Raw genomic sequence first — 16822 nt, forward strand, 5'->3', positions numbered from 1 at the left:
GTCATTTGTCCAGTTGTTTCCTAATCGTCAGGCTGCATTCCTCTGAGTGATGAATGATGGCGGGAGGGGGTGGTGGGAATGGGTGGGGTGGGGTGGGGTGTGTTCTCTATCAGGCAGCCAGCAGGTGGTGCATGGAAGTGGAAAACTAGGGCTTGTTTGTTCGCTTGAGTGCCTGGAGTGTCCATGGAGTTTGGGAGAGGAGGAGTTACAGAGGGGTAAAGCTATCACATCTGTAAACGTATGCCATGTTGCAGTAGTCTGAATAGAAGGGAGGGGGGGGGGGGCAGAAAAATGTGGAAGGGTGCAGCACGAGGCTGTGTTCATCATTCTAATTATGCATAAGTAGACAGTGAGGTTATGTCATGTTTATAGGAGAAAAAAAACGACTCCACCCAAATTATTTATTCACAGCCCCCCCACTCCCTCCTCCTCCAGCTCCACACCCTCTGACCACAGCTCATCCCTGCCCTGAGCCCAGTGTTAGTGCTGCCCACAGCGTCGCTCGGCATCCCTGGAAGAGGAGGTGCATTCAACTCAGAGAAGTTTGCCTCTGCGTAGTGTGTGTGTCTCTCTGTGTGTGTGTGTGTGTGTGTGCTCCTTCAGCAAGCAGAGTAAGGATCCACGCCAGATTTGGAGCTCATCTGAAATACATTAAACTCTGGAGAAGAAGGATCCTCTGTAGTCCCGCTGCCCTGACGCTCTGCTGAGAGCTCCCATTCGCTGTCAGAGGTACACCCATACAAGTAGCTGCAGCTCCTCCAGCAGACTTCACTGTTTTTGTGTCAAAATATTTTTCCACACTCCAGAGGGCAAGAGAGAGGGAGAGTGGAAGGAGTCTGAGCTTTCTCCATAAGAACTGGGTAACTATTGCTTTTCAAAACTTTAAATATGATTAGACCAGCCAGCTTGAATTTGTACTTTTACCTCAAATATATCCAGGTTGTGATGGTATTTAGTAAGTATCAGTGCTGTCTATAAACTTGTCAATACTCATTTTCCATTCCTTCTTTCCGATGCGTTAGTATCACTCCTCGGTTGCTTAATGCTCCTGGAGGCTACAATTAAAATACGTTTCTTGATCCAAGTCCAAAAACTGTTGCAATTGTGGTTCACAAACCCACAAGGCATTTTTTCCACCGTCGTTTAACTTCAGAACATCATCCCGGTTGATCCTTAACCAAACTTTAAAATCTCTGGGGAAGCCTGAAATCAACTCGTACCCACACGGCTCTGCTGGCACAAATCTGGTTTTTATGAAATGGTTTGGGCAAATCACATTTAATGTCTCCTCTGTAGATCCCCGGGGTTCGCCATTTTGACGAGAACCCTGTCCACACAAGTCTTGTGATTAGTCTGTGCTGAACTGCCTCGTCTCCTCTGGGCAGATTTTTCCTTTAATCCTTGTTCAAGTGGGACTTTTAAGAGAGAAGCTCTTCATAGATGAGTTACCGTCTGCTGATGCATGTCTTACTCTTCTTTCTGCTTCTAATAATGAGCTGCGACTTCAAATCCCAACCCAGTGTTTCTGGTTATCTAGACAGAATAGGAAAAGCTTCTCACTTTAAGGGGTTAAAGGGGTTAAATGAGTTTTTCCTTGTATAGTCTTCGTCTAGAGGTCTTTTCCTTACCTGAGGACTGAGCCGTGCACGTTTACATGGGATAAAAGGAATGTGTTACTCACTTCGCTGTAAAGCAGTGAGCTGTGCCCGACACAGGGCTGGGTTTGCAAGTTTTCCAGCATGAACACCAATTTTTTCCAGGCATGCTTGGACAATGCTTGGCTCGCTCGTGGTGGGCTGAGGCTTACACCAGATTCCACATCCTTACTCTAGGTTGCGGCAGATCTTGATCACCGGGGGCCAGACACACAAAGAAACCGTTTTGCCCCCTGGATTAATCTCAATTGGATTAACCTCTACCTTTTGTCATTCCAGGAAATATAAATAGTCAGTGGGAGATCCCGACTTGCAACGAATCCCCATCCCTATCGTTCCTCTTGGCGTGTGCCGAGGAGGCTTCAAGGCCGAGGGAGCAGCAGTCGCGTAAATACAGGAAACATCTGAAGATTTTCCAGGGCTCAGCCAAAGGAAATACAGCTCTGAACAGCAGACGCAACTCTGTCAGTGATTATTATAGGAGAATCACAATCTCATTAGTCGATTCAGGATGTCACGCTGGGGCCGAAAAAATGTGAAGAAAGCGCCGGAGGTGATCCGCACTGTGACCGAAGGGCTCAAGTCCCTGTATCGCAAGAAGCTGATGCCTCTGGAGGAGTACTATGGCTTCCATGACTTCCACTCCCCCAGTCTGGAGGATGCAGATTTCGATAACAAGCCCATGGTGCTGGTGGTGGGTCAGTACTCCACAGGGAAGACGACGTTCATCAAGTAAGACATTACACCTCTGCATCTAACCTGTTCACTAGTGTGTGAGTGTTAAGTTTGTTCAAGTGTGAGTAATGAGGGAAATCACAAGTTTTGTTTGTGGCTGGCAGGTATCTACTGGAGCAGGATATTCCCGGGAGCAGGATCGGACCGGAGCCCACCACCGACTGCTTCACCGCCATCATGCATGGCGAGGTGGAGGGGGTCATCCCCGGGAACGCCCTCATTGTGGACCCCAACAAACCTTTCCGTAAACTCAACCCGTTCGGAAACACCTTCCTCAACAGGTGAGCTGTGTGAAGATTCCACTGAGGCAGCCAGATACACATCAGCCAGAAATGGGCAGACTCCAATCAGGGAGCCCATACAGGGAATGGAGAGATAACAGACATGTTTTTCAGCTCTTTGGAATTTCAAGTGCTCGTGCCAATTTTCAGAGCGGGGAGGCACTCGCCTTATTTGTGGAAAAACTGGGAAAGGGAGCGATATCACCCGAGAGGATGACGAACTTCAATGTACACAAGTTCAAAGTGGAGGTCAGAGGCCTCCACAACCCCCCCCCCACCCCCCGGGGCAGAGACAAACAAATGAAGTCACACGCGTTATGAGAATTTGTGAATCTTGACACTGGAGGTCACCGTCTCTGCTGCCAGATTTCTGTTTGTTTTTCCACTTTTTTAAACCAAGAAAGTCAAATATCCCACAGCAGAGCACTTGTATCTACTAGCAGGGGCACAGGAGGGAACAGGCCTGACGTGAGAGGCTCATACAGTGAGCTCCTGTTAATGCGTCTCCAACATGGAGCTCCGATGCCAGTTTTCCAGCAGAGACCTTCCCTCCCTCCTCTGGGTGTGTTTGCGTACGTATTTGCGACTCTCCTTCTGCGTGGACTTCCTGCTCCGAGAGCCGCTGGGCTCGTTAAGTTCTTGAGCTACAGGAAGTGGTGTTGTTGTTCTAGGCCACACATCGTTAGCAGACCTTATTGTTTGATTCTGGCACAAGTGGTCATTTTCCTTCAGGAAGCGTCGAGCAATGAGAGGCCTACTTGCACACAATGGTCTGCAGGGGGGGGGGAGAGGGCAGCGACCGATCACATTGGCCTCTTTGATACCAGTTAACCATTTTGCACATGATTTAGATTCTTTCCATCGACGCTGACAGAGCTTCCTACAAGAGCGACCTCCGTGAACTTTGTCATGTTGTTATGTGAGTGTTCTTCTTTCTACCAATCAGGTTCCAGTGTGCCCAGATGCCCAACCAGGTCCTGGAGAGCATCAGCATCATCGACTCCCCGGGGATCCTGTCCGGGGCCAAGCAGAGAGTGAGCCGAGGTATGAAGAGCAGAAAAGGTGAGGAGAGGGCATGGGGGGGGGGGGGTCCCGCAGAGACACAACATCCCCTGAGCATCGTCTCACCAACTCATCTCATTGGCACGCCTGGCTAACTCCTGGGAGTAGTTTGCTCTGTCACAATAACACTTGGCAGCGGGAGGAGAAACCTTCTCAGCAGAACGCGGCAGCAGTAAAATCATAATCAGGAGCAGAGACAGAAGTGAAACCTGTCAGCACATCTGGAGAAATAACCATCATCATCATCATCATCATCATCTCACTCTTCATCCCCACGTCGAGTAACCCAACGTTCAAGTCAATCTGCATGAGCAACTAACAAGTTTAAATAAAAAACAAGTTTCCTCAGTGAACTCTGCTCGGGTCAGCCCAGCAGATTTCAGGTTTTGAAATATCTGACACACGAGAATCCTTTCTCCCCCCGGAAAAAACACAACGATACACAGAATGTTGTTTGTGGATTTCACAACAATAAATTAATCTTTGTACAGTATTTCATTCAATATATTAAAATATTTTTCAAACAATGTCACAGTTGTTGAGGACAATCCAAATGATTTCTTACATAGTAAAGTCACATTTTAAAAAAAAAAAAGTGCTGTACAATAGAAGAAGATACAATAAACATAAAAAGTAATAAAAATACAAGAGAAAAGTGAAGTCTAACATAAAATAGATTTTAAAATGCTATAATGTGAATAAAAGCAACTTTAGATTTTGATTGTAAGTTAATTATCTGTATAATTTGAGTAACTGACCCTTTTGAGAATGAACAAATTAAGCCCCCCCCCAAAAATAAACTGGTTCTATTTGGCTGCTATTTTAAATGTATAAGATATAATATAGAATTGACTGTGATGTGTGTTACGTGAGGTTTGAAGTGCACACAGCAGATGTGTGAAGGGTTTGTGTCTGTGTCGACCTTCTCTCCACCCTCTCCGGCCTCCTGTGTTTACGACTTGAAGACAGTAATGCAGATTCCTTTTGTTCGATATTCATCATGTCCGTTCAAACAGGTTATGACTTCCCAGCCGTGCTGCGCTGGTTTGCTGAGCGCGTGGACCGCATCATCCTGCTCTTCGATGCCCACAAGCTGGAGATATCCGACGAGTTCGCCGAGGCCATCGGAGCCCTGAAGGGCAACGAGGACAAGCTGCGCGTGGTGCTCAACAAGGCGGACATGGTGGGCACCCAGCAGCTGATGCGGGTCTACGGTGCTCTCATGTGGTCCCTGGGGAAGGTGTTCAATACCCCCGAGGTCCTGCGCGTCTACATCGGCTCCTTCTGGTCAGAGCCCCTGATGGTCACGGACAACCGGAAGTTGTTTGAGCTGGAGGAGGAGGATCTGTTCGCTGACATCCAAAACCTTCCTCGCAACGCCGCCCTGCGCAAACTCAACGACCTGGTCAAGAGGGCACGTCTGGTTCGGGTGTGTATCTGTAGCTCTGGTATTTTTTACCACTCCTCACGACACAAGTGTTAAAACGTTTGCCGTGCTCTTCCTTCTCCCAGGTCCATGCCCACATCATCAGCTACCTGAAGCAGGAGATGCCCTCTGTCTTCAGGAAAGACAATAAAAAGAAGAATCTGATCTACCAGCTGCCAGTGATTTTCTCCAAGATCCAGCTGCAGCACAACATTTCAGCTGGAGACTTCCCCGACTGTACTAAGATGCAGGTGAGTCAGAGTGCTCATGTTCTCACCGGTGTGAACATCTGGGGGCAAATGTGTGAAGCCTTCTCTGTAATTACGCCGTAACCAAACTTTAGTCCAAAGTATTCTGGCTAACACATTTTTTTTATTTCCTTTTTTTTCAAGGAGCAACTGATGGTTCACGACTTCAGCAAATTCAAAACCTTGAAGCCCCATCTGATGGCCGCCTTGGACGAGCTGCTCGCCTCCGACATCGCCACGCTGATGCCCCTCCTGCGGCAGGAGGAGCTGGAGGCGGGTGAGCAGCCAGGCGTGCAGGGGGGGGCCTTCATGGGGACCCGCGTGGGCCCGTTCAACGAGGGCGACCCCTTCGCCGAGGAGAACGGAGAGGGGGTCGATGGGGAGGAGGAGGACTGGGTGGTGACCAAAGACAAGCCCAAGTACGATGAGATCTTCTATAACCTCGCTCCCAACGAGGGGAAACTGAGCGGCCCCAAGGCGAAGGACTGGATGGTGAGCTCCCGCCTGCCCAACTCGGTGCTGGGGCGCATCTGGAAGCTGTCGGACGTGGACCACGACGGGATGCTGGATGATGAGGAGTTTGCCCTGGCGAGCCACCTGATCGAGGTCAAGCTGGAGGGCCACGGTCTCCCCCCGGAGCTCCCCCACCGCCTGATCCCCCCCTCCAAGCGCAGGCAGAAGGGCTCTGATGCATAGACACAAGCCCCTGAAAGAGACTGTCCTCTACCAGCCGTCACATTTCTGCACCTGTTCCTATTCGCTCTTGTTCCCCCCCCCCAGACCAATGTCCTAAAAGTGTATGTGACATGTTCACCTTTTCCTCTGAGACTGATTTAGTCTTGTACCATGAAACAAACTGTATTTAAAGTGTAAGGCTTGCATTTGGTTTACTGCAAAAATATTGTGTATTTAGACACCACACGGGTCTGGTTGCTTCTTCCTCTTGGCTCCGGCAATTTTGCTTCTTATTATGAACTTTAAAAAAAAAGATATATCCACTTGTGTTGCTGAGCAGAAGCAGACGAAGGCAGGCGCCCTCTGAGCGAGCAGAACTCAACATGTATTTCACGAAGACTAATTCCAATCACAAGACTTGTTGTTTATTCTTATTTTCGACTGAAACTGGCAGCACACGTCTAATAACCTGAACGCATTTCACTTTGCCGCTTTGCACGCCCCAGTTTTCTGCTGACTTTATATCTTATTTTTTGTGTAATTGTTGCTGTTTTGTTTGTGCAGACCTCAGTTAAAGAACACGACGTGCTGAGATCACATGCTGAATGACTGGTATATCACTGACTACTGTACACAGCTCCACCAAATGTTAACTTTTATTGTAACCAAATAAAGATTATCTGACTGTGCCCCGTCTCTGTTGTGATTCTTTTGGAAGATACAAAGTTTTAAATAGTGAAGAAACATTGAGGAGGATTCTAAACCTTGAACAAAAAGGGACATTGTGCAGAAGTGGTCGCTGGGCTGCTTCTCCCTTGGATTTTCTTTTCTATCCAGCTCAGTTGGTTTCTCGGTGACAGACCAGATAAACAGTGACTCACACTCTCCCCCTGCCAAGTCCCCATACCACCATTTTCCGAGGCTCTCCTTCCCACCATCCGCAGCCTTTCCCCCCTCTGCCCGTCCTTCTACCACACACTGAAGCACAGTCCAGTTCCTCCTCATCCCCGCACAGATCAACACCCTCACTCTAACCTCTGGCCTCATCCTGTGTAAACTGTGTGCTGCTGAAGTATGTGTCCTGTGTTGAGATGCGTGTGCTTCACATTAGGCTTCCAGGATTTTGCGAAGGAAGGGGTGGCCTCCTCCCCGCCTCCTTGTTCCACTCCTCCATGGAAAGAAACACAAATGAGAAACAGCTCTCCCCTCTCCGCCATCGCTCTCTCTCTCTCTGGCTCACAGTGACTCACATGTGAGGAATGTGGTGGGCTGGCCCACGAGTTATTAATATCTCCCTTTCCAAGGGTCTGCTAAGGTTCCTCAGGCTTGTGCACAGGATCCAGACACTGTACCTTTATGAAAGGGTTTAACAGCATCCCCTGTTTGGAGTGTGTTGCTGTGTTAAAGCGGCTTCACCACACCCTCTCCTGTGAAAGTGTGTGAGAGTAACAGTGTGAGGTTATGAGTGGGGGAAGACGTCTAGTAGAGGGGACAACAAACCCCAGTGCAGTGCGAGTGGAGATATGGATCCTTGACTTGATTTCTTGTATATTTTCAAATAATCTGCCATCGACGCCATTTTGGAGAGCAGGGTAAAACGACTCCCCACAGCAGCTTGAACAATGCCCGCCTGTTATGTAATTAGTCTGTGCTGAGTCATATATCTGTATGTGGTGCTCCAGTCGAGCTGCACGGTGCCACCACAGCTCTGAGGTTCAGGGTGCAGAGAGGAGAACCCCCCCCCCCCACAACAACGACAGACATCCCCCAACAGTGGAGCTTAGTCAACGGAACCGGGGGTCTCCTCATACGTCACTGGGAGCTTACAGGGGGAATTCCTCGTCCCCTGGAAAAGCAGAGACACTGGAGGTCAGCAGCTCTGGTGTGGGGGTGACCCCTGCTGGATACAGGACTCCACCTCACACTGCACGTTACAGTCTGACAGCTGTAGAGGGCAGACTGGAGGCATTCAAGCCTGTGTGCACTCAGGCAGTGCACAGTTTATTAGGTACACTCTGAACCCTCCATCAGGTTGAAGTCTTCAGTTTTAAAGGCGTTTATTCCACTGTAGTTTGTTGTGTTTAATATTTAGCCTTTCCTCATTGATATGAATGGAGAGAAAGCACCATATGTCTATATGACATAATACAATTTAACAGCTCCAGTCGACTAGCTGCAAAATGGTCATGAAGTTGAATCAACTCCTTTTTAAATTTATTCCCATCATCAAGTCAGAAATCTGTAAATGTTTTATTTGAGCGCACTTATCACTAACATGGATTATGCAAAATACTGATTTTCACCAAACGAGGTGGAGGGATGGGGTCTGATTCACTTTAGGTGTAGAGGCGAGAATTTCCATTATTTGCAACACTGGGCATTTTTTAACATATGTACTTTTCAGGAAATGATGAACAGGTCTTGGTTTAGAATATCATGCGTTTTTAGCAGGCTGCTATTTGAGTGAACATCTGAAACTACTTTACATTCTTTGGAGAGCCAGTTTCTCTGGAGCAGATACACAAGAGTTAAATTGATTTTCATATCCACTGTTTAGGAAATGACAACTAAATAATTTAGTTTATAAGACTTCCTAATTTTCTCTTTTCTATTTCCACTATAAAAACTAGATAATCATGTGTAGGATAGTTCGTCATCACAGGTTTCATCAGTCAGTCGCATCAAGCTGGTTTCACACAGACTGTTGAAGCATCATAGTTACATATGTTAATAATGTATTTATAAGACACAGTTGGACATAAGGACTATAAATGTGACCCCATTTCTTTTGGGAAATACATGAGCTATTGATCTCTTCACAAATATTATGAAGTTTCAGTTGACTAGTTTGTGAACATATTCTTTTCAAATCCTTTGACACTGTAACATATAGTTTACAATTATTTTTGTGGATGTTTCAGTCAACTTATTCTTTTAATCCTCTTATAATTTTGATAGGTAAAAGATGTTTAACCAAAGGTACTATGCTGATGTAATGAGTAAGTGAGTAAAGTCCGTTATAGATATGTTTAAAGTTTATTGTTTTATCCAAAAGTGACCCGAACATGTTTAAAATAGTTCGATACATTTCAAACTTCATCTGCATTTACATGAGATATTCTGCTTTGACTCAAAACTCAACATGTAGAGACATTGTCATGACGGCAAATCTGTTATTTTTCAATTAAGAGAACAAGTGACATAGGAAGTTCCATCAGTGTATATGAAACATAATCAAATACACTGAGAATTAAAGCACTGAGGTTTTTATCAAAATTTAATAACTGGACTGTATCAACTCGACAGAATATTCAAAACCCCCCCCCCCCCCCACCCCAACCCTCAACACATTTCTGGTGATGTCCACGGAGCTTAGAAACTGAAGTGGTTCTTGATGTCCTTTATCTGCTTCATCATGTCCCCGATTTGCTGTCCCTGTTCTCTGAGGACATCCTGGACCACCTTTTTCTGCTGGGCGTTGAGTGACACTGATGTCCTGGCCGTGGGCGCGTCCTTGTCCACCTGTGTCTTCTGGTATTCCATCTTCATGTTCACCTGCTTGATGCAGTTGTCCTGGTGCTTCAGTTTGTCGCTGATGGTCTGCAGCTCCTTCTTCATGTCCTTCTCGCTGTTGGACAGGACGGGCAGCTGGCTTTGCACACTGACCAGCACCTTTTTAACCCTGTTCATAATGGTTTCCTGCCGATACTTTGCATCTTCGTGCTTGTCGGCCAGCCTCTCCGCTGCGTCTGTCAGACTCTTCCTCTCCTCCATGCACAGAGCCAGCTCCTCCAGCTGCTTTTTCTTCTGGCCCGTCAGGAGCTTCACTCTTCTCTGCATCTCCTCGCGGGCCATGTCCTGCTTCAGGATGTACTCCTCGCGGAAGACCTGCGTGGCTCTGCTGAGGAGCTGCAGACACTCCTGAGGGGCTGGGGATGTTTCCTTGTCTCCTGCCTTCAGCACGAGGGGGTTGGTGGAGCTTCGGGCCAGGATGTTGCGGATGTGCTGCTCGAAGGAGTCGTTGGCCAGCCCGCGCAGAGGGGAGTTCACGGAGCCCGGGCCTAGATGGGAGCAGAGCAGAGAAGGCGAGGGAGGGCGAATAGAGCTCAGCAGGGGCAAGAGGATGCACTCGTAGATGCTGGTGATGCAGATCATGGTGGCGCCGAGGGAAAGGTCAGACACGATCAAGAAGCCGAGAACCGGAGCCGACTGACTGGTTTGGAGTGGCCTGGTGCAAAGAATGTGCTCAACGATGCAGCGCTTCTCAGCAGCCAGCTCCTGGAGACTGTCCTTCTCCTCCTCCTTCGACTGGAGGAACTTCTGCAGCTTGTTGACCCAGATCAGGCCCACGCTGTGCACGCCGGCTTCGTGGGTGCAGTGGTACCGGTGCTGGCACAGGGGGTCTCTGTGCAGCCTGATGGGGCAGGTGAAGTCAAACTCTGGAGGCTCCTCGTCCTCTCCGGTCGCCACTTTCAGGGTGAGCTCCAGCTCCACACACTCAAAGACATAGAGAGCTGGCACTGCCTCTGCACCTCGGATCCACTTCTCCACCGCCCGCGTCTCCTCCTCTTCCTCGGGCTCCAGCACCACACAGTGGTACAGGGTGCCCGTCTCTGTGGCGATGACCAGGATACTGGGCACACATGGCAGGCAGAGAATGGCACAAGCATCATAGCCGTAGTTGTCCTCTGCAGCTGGGTACATGGGGAGGGGGCCGACAGGTTTGCTCAGACTCACACCGGTTGTCTGGCTTGTGTAGCTCACGTAGGTCTCCCCGTTTTCGTAGAGGATGTACAGGGGATACACCAGCTGCTCTTTGGGGAACCGGACCGCCAGCTGCCGGGGAGGAGACGACAGCGGCCCGAAGTCAAACGCCACCGCGATCTCCCCCAGAGAAGCTGCGTAGGAGCAGACGGGAGGATGGCCGCTGCCGCCATCGTCGGACTGCGACAGCGGCAGGACTCTCACCGGCGTGTGGGGCGACTTCAGCCCGTAGAACCGGAGGGTGTTGTCGGAGGTGAGCAGCACCAGGTGGGGCTCGTCGTTGTCGCTCGGGTACCAGGCCGCCTGCCGAAGACTCACCGACTGCGAGCTGGTGAAGAAGCGCTCCGCCACCGGGATGGTCTTGCAGTTGATCTCGCTCCGCCCGCCCTCGAACTCGGACCTCTTCCCCCAGCGCTGCGGCAGCTCGAGCACCGAGACCCCGCGCTGCCCGATCAGCGCGACGTGGTGCTGGGTGGGACTCAGCGACACTCGGTTCACCTCGAACAGCGGCGGGTTGATGCACAGGAGGGTCTGACAGTCGCCGCCGCCGCCGCGTCCCTCCTCCGCGTTCAGCTGCCGCAGGTTGGTGGTGTAGAACAGCCGCTCCGCGTCGTCCCACACGAAGAAGTCTCCCCCCAGGCAGAAGGTAAGGTTCTTGGCGGCCCCCCTCTCGCCCCGGTGCCGGTCCCACTCCGACTTCTCCCGTATTCTCCTGAAGATCGTGTGGTTCGGTAACTCGCTCACCCAGCGCTCCGCGCCGAACGCCGCCATCTTGAAACTGCCGTATTGCGGGTCGGGTGGGCGGGTAAACACGCGACCATGGCAACGGCGAGCGTTTCACGACAGTCGCTTTAACGTATTCCGACGGCCGGTGTCGCACATTTTGCAGAATCACCATGGCGTTGAGAGAGACCGCGGGGCTGTACGAGACCCTGAAGGGAGAGTGGAACAAGAAGAACCCGAACCTGAGCAAGTGTGGAGACCTGCTCATCAAGCTGAAGGTGAGGCCTCGCTCCCGGTCTCCTGGTCTTTAAAGAGCCCGAGTGGGAGCCGGGGGAACGCGGCGTGAAGCGTTAGCGCTGTTAGCTAACGATGCTAACTTCCAGGACGCTAGCCCAGGCTAACGCTAACGTGTAGTTTCCCGTTTGTATAAACTCCAGACGCTCGTGGTCAATCGGTTAAATAACGTGGTCAGCGTTCTGGGGAATAGCGTGTTTTATTTATCTGTGCGATGTTTGTTGCTTCCACAGATTAAATCTAAATGACTACAGTGAGTGGTGCTAACGCATTAGCGCTTATTCATTGTGAAGCTAGTTTGCACCTGGGTCTGACGTTCAAAACAAACCTGTCAATGGAGGTTGTTATTAGTAATTATGTGATTTGTTGCTCTGATATCATCAATAATCATCCAACAGTTAATGTTTGTGATATTATAACTACTAATGTTATTATTGCTCGAGGGATATTATTTCAAACTCGCCAATCTTCATTTAACTTGACATTTTCTTATATTTACAATCCTGTTTACATTTGATTTATTAAGTTTACATTGTGTATTTTATTATTATGTTCACATGGCCTTTATTTATTTACAACTTTATGTTTACTTCCCCCTTGCTTTTTGTAGCATGACCAACATTCACTATAGTGGGAATTTTAAATGATTCTCTCGTGTTTTATTTTCCGACATCAAATTTTATATGGTTTGGAGGATACATGACTTAATGTTATATGATTCTTTAAATCGTTGGGTGATCCAAAGTCTGACATGTTGTGGAAAATGACCCGAAATCTCTTTCCAGGTCTCATTGCTGGAGCTGAACTTTTTACCGACCAGTGGGTCTGCGCTCACCAAGCAGCAGCTCATTCTAGCTCGTGAGTTTACGTTAATATTCATTCAAGGTTCAGTAGTAACACAGTTTTTAAGAAGATATCCCTCTAATACCGATCTGTGTATTTGTTTCAGGGGATGTCCTTGAAATCGGAGCCTTGTGGAGTATCCTCAAGAAGGACATCCCGTCCTTCGAGAGATACATGGCCCAGCTCAAATGTTACTACTTTGATTACAAGTAATGTCCCCCTTTCATTCTTCACGTCTGCGAATTTTGTGAAATGTAATGCACTTCTTATATCGCTCTTCTTTTACCTTTCTCATCAAGGGATGAACTGCCTGAAGCTGCCTACATGCACCAGCTGCTTGGACTGAACCTGCTCTTCCTGCTCTCACAGAACCGTGTGTCTGAGTTTCACACAGAACTGGAGCGGCTGAGTGCTCGAGATATTCAGACCAACATCTACATCAGACACCCAGTGTCCTTAGAGCAGGTACTGCACTTTATTCTAGGCAGATAACAACTCTGTGGTTTGATAGTGTACTTTTATTCAGCATTCCCAATATCAAATGAATTTAAAGCCCTTAAATTACTGAACTGGTTCCGTCAAATTAATAATTTGGCTTCTCATCTTAATCAATTCCCTAAATCCGTATCGTTGAGTCATTGCAGAAGCAGGAGCTGGTTTCAGGTTGTCATGTCTCGACCAGTCGATTAGTGAGGCAGGTCCGGGGGGTTAGTGGCAGACTAGCAGCTGGATTACCGTGAAGTGATTCCCTCAAAGAAATGAATTAACTCACTCAGATGAGTTATATGATATTCACCTTCTCCTGAACGCTGTGATACATTAACAGTGTGCATTCTATAAGAAACTTCCAATAGTTCATATTTTCCTTTCCGAATAGCCAAATTTTATTAAATTTTTTCATTGCAGACAAACTTCATTGTTAAATAGTTGGAAAAATGATCCAAAATAACCCCACAGACATGCCTGGTCTGTGAATTCTCTATTAACATTAAACTGTGTTGATAACTCTTTTTCCTTCTCAGTACTTGATGGAGGGAAACTACAACAAGGTCTTTCTTGCCAAAGGCAACATTCCTGCCGAGAGCTACACGTTTTTTATAGATATTCTGCTTGACACAATTCGGTAAGGATTGATATTAAATCTGTTATCATTTCTACACTTGTTACATTGATGCCATCTATTCCGTATCTTTTAAAACGTCTGCAGCCAACAGCTTTTATCTTTTTGTTGTCTTTAAAAGATAACGTCATCTAAACATGACCTTTCATTGCAGTGATGAGATCGCAGGTTGCATAGAGAAAGCATACGAGCAGATCCAGTTCGCTGAAGCCACTCGAGTGCTTTTCTTCAGTACCCCCAAAAAGATGACTGACTACGCCAAGAAGGTTTGTTAGTTTCCTTTTGAATGTGGGAAACACGATTAAACTATACATTAAGTTCTATCCAGAGATGCAAGACGATTTCTGCAGATATTAATTTATATCCTACAACTCCTTTCATTGAGGTTAATATCACAATTTAAGTTCGGTGCAAAAACCTTTAGTTAACCATTTAAATTTTTTAACAAGCTCGTTGCTACAGAAAGTAAAATGGTACAAACTGATTATTCTTTCCGTTGCAGAGAGGATGGAGTTTAAGCCCCGATGGTTACTACTCCTTCGCCAGTCAGCAGCAGCGGACAGAAGAGGTGACCATTCCCTCCACCGAGCTGGCACAACAGGTCATCGAATATGCACGACAGCTGGAAATGATTGTGTAATCCGCCCCCAGGAACACACTCAACCATGTACAGACACACTCAGACACGCACGACGCTGATCCAGTATACATCCAGTCGGCTCCGTTGCAGTTTCCCTGAGGGTTATGACTTCATTTTTTTTGGCTGGTGTGGTGGATGTGTTGTCCATCGTCCTCAAAAAACCGATCAGCATCTATTTTTCCTGTATTCTCAAAACCATCTACAGGTCTTCCTGTTTGCTGTCATTTTGAAACACGTGGGAACAAAACTATGAGCATCACAGGTGACATTCTGTTCAGCAGTAGCTGTATATCTACTTTTATTAAACATATAAGGGTTTATATGTTACATTTACTTATTTTATTCAAGACGCCATCTGTCCAATATTAAAACTGAGGATTTCATGGGTCATTCCCAGCTGGTGACCAAAACACTCACCACCCTGACTTTGCCTTTCAGTGTCACACAAAACTATCAACACAGCTTTTTCCACAAATTCAAGCAAAACTCTTTTTGTATACAAAGTTCAGTTTCTCGTTAGTGGAGCTCGCAGAAGTGATTCGCCCTTTCCTTGTATCCTAGCAACTGAAAGAATTGCCATTGAAGTTTGAGTGTTTTCTAAATGGTGATTCCTCCTCCTCCTCCCAAGATGGTTTGTAATCCAGTTGATCTTACAATGAAAGTCTTTGTCTGCAATAAATAATTTAGAGAGTTAATTGTTTGAATGACTGGATTTTTTAAACATTACAATTCAAACTTTTCCCAGGATGCAAGATATTCATATTTCTGTCTTCACTCGTTCCTCCTCATCTTGAATCCTCAGTGCCGAGCAAGATCCAGATATTTCAGCTGTGACCAGAGGAAGCTATCACTTGTTTGGGCAAATCCACAACCCTGAGGAATTTTTGGGCATATATTTAATTTCCCCACCATCACTTATAGTTAGTCTGCCAATAAGATATGTATAAAAACTTTAAATTGTTATATCATTTCTTTGTATATCAATTATAAGGTATTAATGAAAGCTACCTTGGGGTTGCCAGATTATAGAGTATACTCTCCCAGCCTGACACACGCTTTGCTTGTCTGTTTATCACATATTTTAAATTAATAAGGGTGACTTCTCCAATGGATGTTTGACAAATTATGGGAAATAAAATGTGAAAATGTCAATTTATTAACAGCTGCAAAGCTTATGATCTGCAGAACGTTTATAAAATAATATATCGACACATTTAATTTCAGGTGACCAAAGTCTTCATTGGCTCGTTAGAAACTTGAAGCTAACATTTATAATTGCAAACCTGACGACTTGTTAGAAGAGTGAAACCCTAAGTACTTATATGGTTAACTTATATGTATAAGTATATTACACAATGTGCCATAGTTGATCCAGAAAGGGATGTTGCCTTCCCAGGGCCTGGATAGCAGGAAGCCACAAGGAAACATCTGGACCTAGTTGTGCAGGTGGGTTTCTAGTATGAATCTGTGAGTTCAGTCTCCAGCAACAAACTGAAAAGGGGCAGACGTGGACAGAGAAGCTGTTTCTAACACAAACACAAAATAACTCAGTTATTTTAACCCCTGAAGGACGATTGGTGATGTTTTCCATTTAAATCAAGCAACAGGTGCGTCAGAGAGCTGAATCCGGTTCCTCCAGCATCTCATCCAAGAACCACTGGTTTCACTGGTGCCAAGCAAACATAACTATTCTGTAGGATAATCATTTGTGTGTGTTTACAGTAAACTCCTACCATAAGTGAGAGTGACACTACATGTCCACTCATTCGCTTCAGTCTTAATCTGATGACCTAGAACAACACAGTGTGTTCACTTATTTTATTCCACCTCCTGTGTAGTTTTAAACGTCCCCTCTTTTTAATGAGTCAGTATTTACAGACAAGTAAAGCACCAATTTCAGTCTAACACTATAAAACAAGAACCAAAGACTTCTCTGTCCCCCTTTCTCCAAAAGAAACTCAATTTAATATTATAAATGAAACAAATGAAATACATTTTTAAAACAACATTTCAAGTTTATAAAAAATAACAAATGGAACTCTTTGATATATCAGTTACTCTCTAAATGTTTAAATGTTATAAAAAACTATATATAACATATAAAAATAATTTATTCACAGATGCAGATTCATGAATACAAGACCATTGATAAAAATAGTTATGAATAAGGTTTAAAAAAAATGATCAAAAGATGAAATATATTTAAAAATAAATTTTTGTCCTTCTACTTATTGTTTTCTATCCTCATGATCAGACTGGTCTTAATGCATTAACTACTTGAAATCTCTCTGATTATTAAAGTCAAAAATCATAATAAAAAATCACACACTAGCCCAAGTCGGACAATAAAAACACA

General features: G+C 46.2%; 3 protein-coding genes across 5 annotated transcripts; 2 read left to right on the forward strand and 1 right to left on the reverse strand.

The window, feature by feature from the left end:
- Positions 1 to 280: 280 nt before the first annotated feature.
- Positions 281 to 6771, forward strand: ehd2b (EH-domain containing 2b). Of its 3 annotated transcripts, none has more exons than XM_053423417.1 (7): positions 281 to 729; positions 1935 to 2387; positions 2495 to 2671; positions 3618 to 3733; positions 4750 to 5162; positions 5246 to 5410; positions 5552 to 6771. In XM_053423417.1, the coding sequence occupies exons 2-7, from the start codon at positions 2167 to 2169 to the stop codon at positions 6101 to 6103; spliced, it is 1644 nt and encodes a 547-aa protein (XP_053279392.1). In that variant the 5' UTR covers positions 281 to 729; positions 1935 to 2166; the 3' UTR covers positions 6104 to 6771. The 3 variants fall into 3 exon arrangements, with proteins under 3 accessions (XP_053279392.1, XP_053279391.1, XP_053279393.1); XM_053423416.1 differs by having other exon boundaries at positions 291 to 860; XM_053423418.1 differs by having other exon boundaries at positions 291 to 860; positions 3618 to 3715.
- Positions 6772 to 9099: 2328 nt separating this feature from the next.
- On the reverse strand, positions 9100 to 11617 carry nup88 (nucleoporin 88). The gene has a single exon (XM_053423344.1). The coding sequence runs from the start codon at positions 11615 to 11617 to the stop codon at positions 9455 to 9457; it is 2163 nt and encodes a 720-aa protein (XP_053279319.1). The 3' UTR covers positions 9100 to 9454.
- Positions 11618 to 11690: 73 nt separating this feature from the next.
- psmd8 (proteasome 26S subunit, non-ATPase 8) lies at positions 11691 to 15161 on the forward strand. Its single transcript, XM_053423345.1, has 7 exons — positions 11691 to 11847; positions 12649 to 12721; positions 12813 to 12915; positions 13006 to 13171; positions 13729 to 13829; positions 13981 to 14092; positions 14329 to 15161. The coding sequence occupies exons 1-7, from the start codon at positions 11743 to 11745 to the stop codon at positions 14464 to 14466; spliced, it is 798 nt and encodes a 265-aa protein (XP_053279320.1). The 5' UTR covers positions 11691 to 11742; the 3' UTR covers positions 14467 to 15161.
- Positions 15162 to 16822: the final 1661 nt, after the last annotated feature.

Source organism: Pleuronectes platessa, chromosome 5, assembly GCF_947347685.1.
Source record: "Pleuronectes platessa chromosome 5, fPlePla1.1, whole genome shotgun sequence".
Classification (NCBI taxonomy): domain Eukaryota; kingdom Metazoa; phylum Chordata; class Actinopteri; order Pleuronectiformes; family Pleuronectidae; genus Pleuronectes; species Pleuronectes platessa.

Coding starts and splice junctions, on each gene's coding strand:
- ehd2b (XM_053423417.1), top strand. CDS start 2,167: ATGTCACGCTGGGGCCGAAAAAATGTGAAGAAAGCGCCGGAGGTGATC. Junction 3,734..4,749: donor AGGTATGAAGAGCAGAAAAG/GTGAGGAGAGGG, acceptor CCGTTCAAACAG/GTTATGACTTCCCAGCCGTG. Junction 5,163..5,245: donor AGAGGGCACGTCTGGTTCGG/GTGTGTATCTGT, acceptor TCCTTCTCCCAG/GTCCATGCCCACATCATCAG.
- nup88 (XM_053423344.1), bottom strand. CDS start 11,617: ATGGCGGCGTTCGGCGCGGAGCGCTGGGTGAGCGAGTTACCGAACCAC.
- psmd8 (XM_053423345.1), top strand. CDS start 11,743: ATGGCGTTGAGAGAGACCGCGGGGCTGTACGAGACCCTGAAGGGAGAG. Junction 11,848..12,648: donor ACCTGCTCATCAAGCTGAAG/GTGAGGCCTCGC, acceptor ATCTCTTTCCAG/GTCTCATTGCTGGAGCTGAA. Junction 12,722..12,812: donor GCAGCAGCTCATTCTAGCTC/GTGAGTTTACGT, acceptor TATTTGTTTCAG/GGGATGTCCTTGAAATCGGA.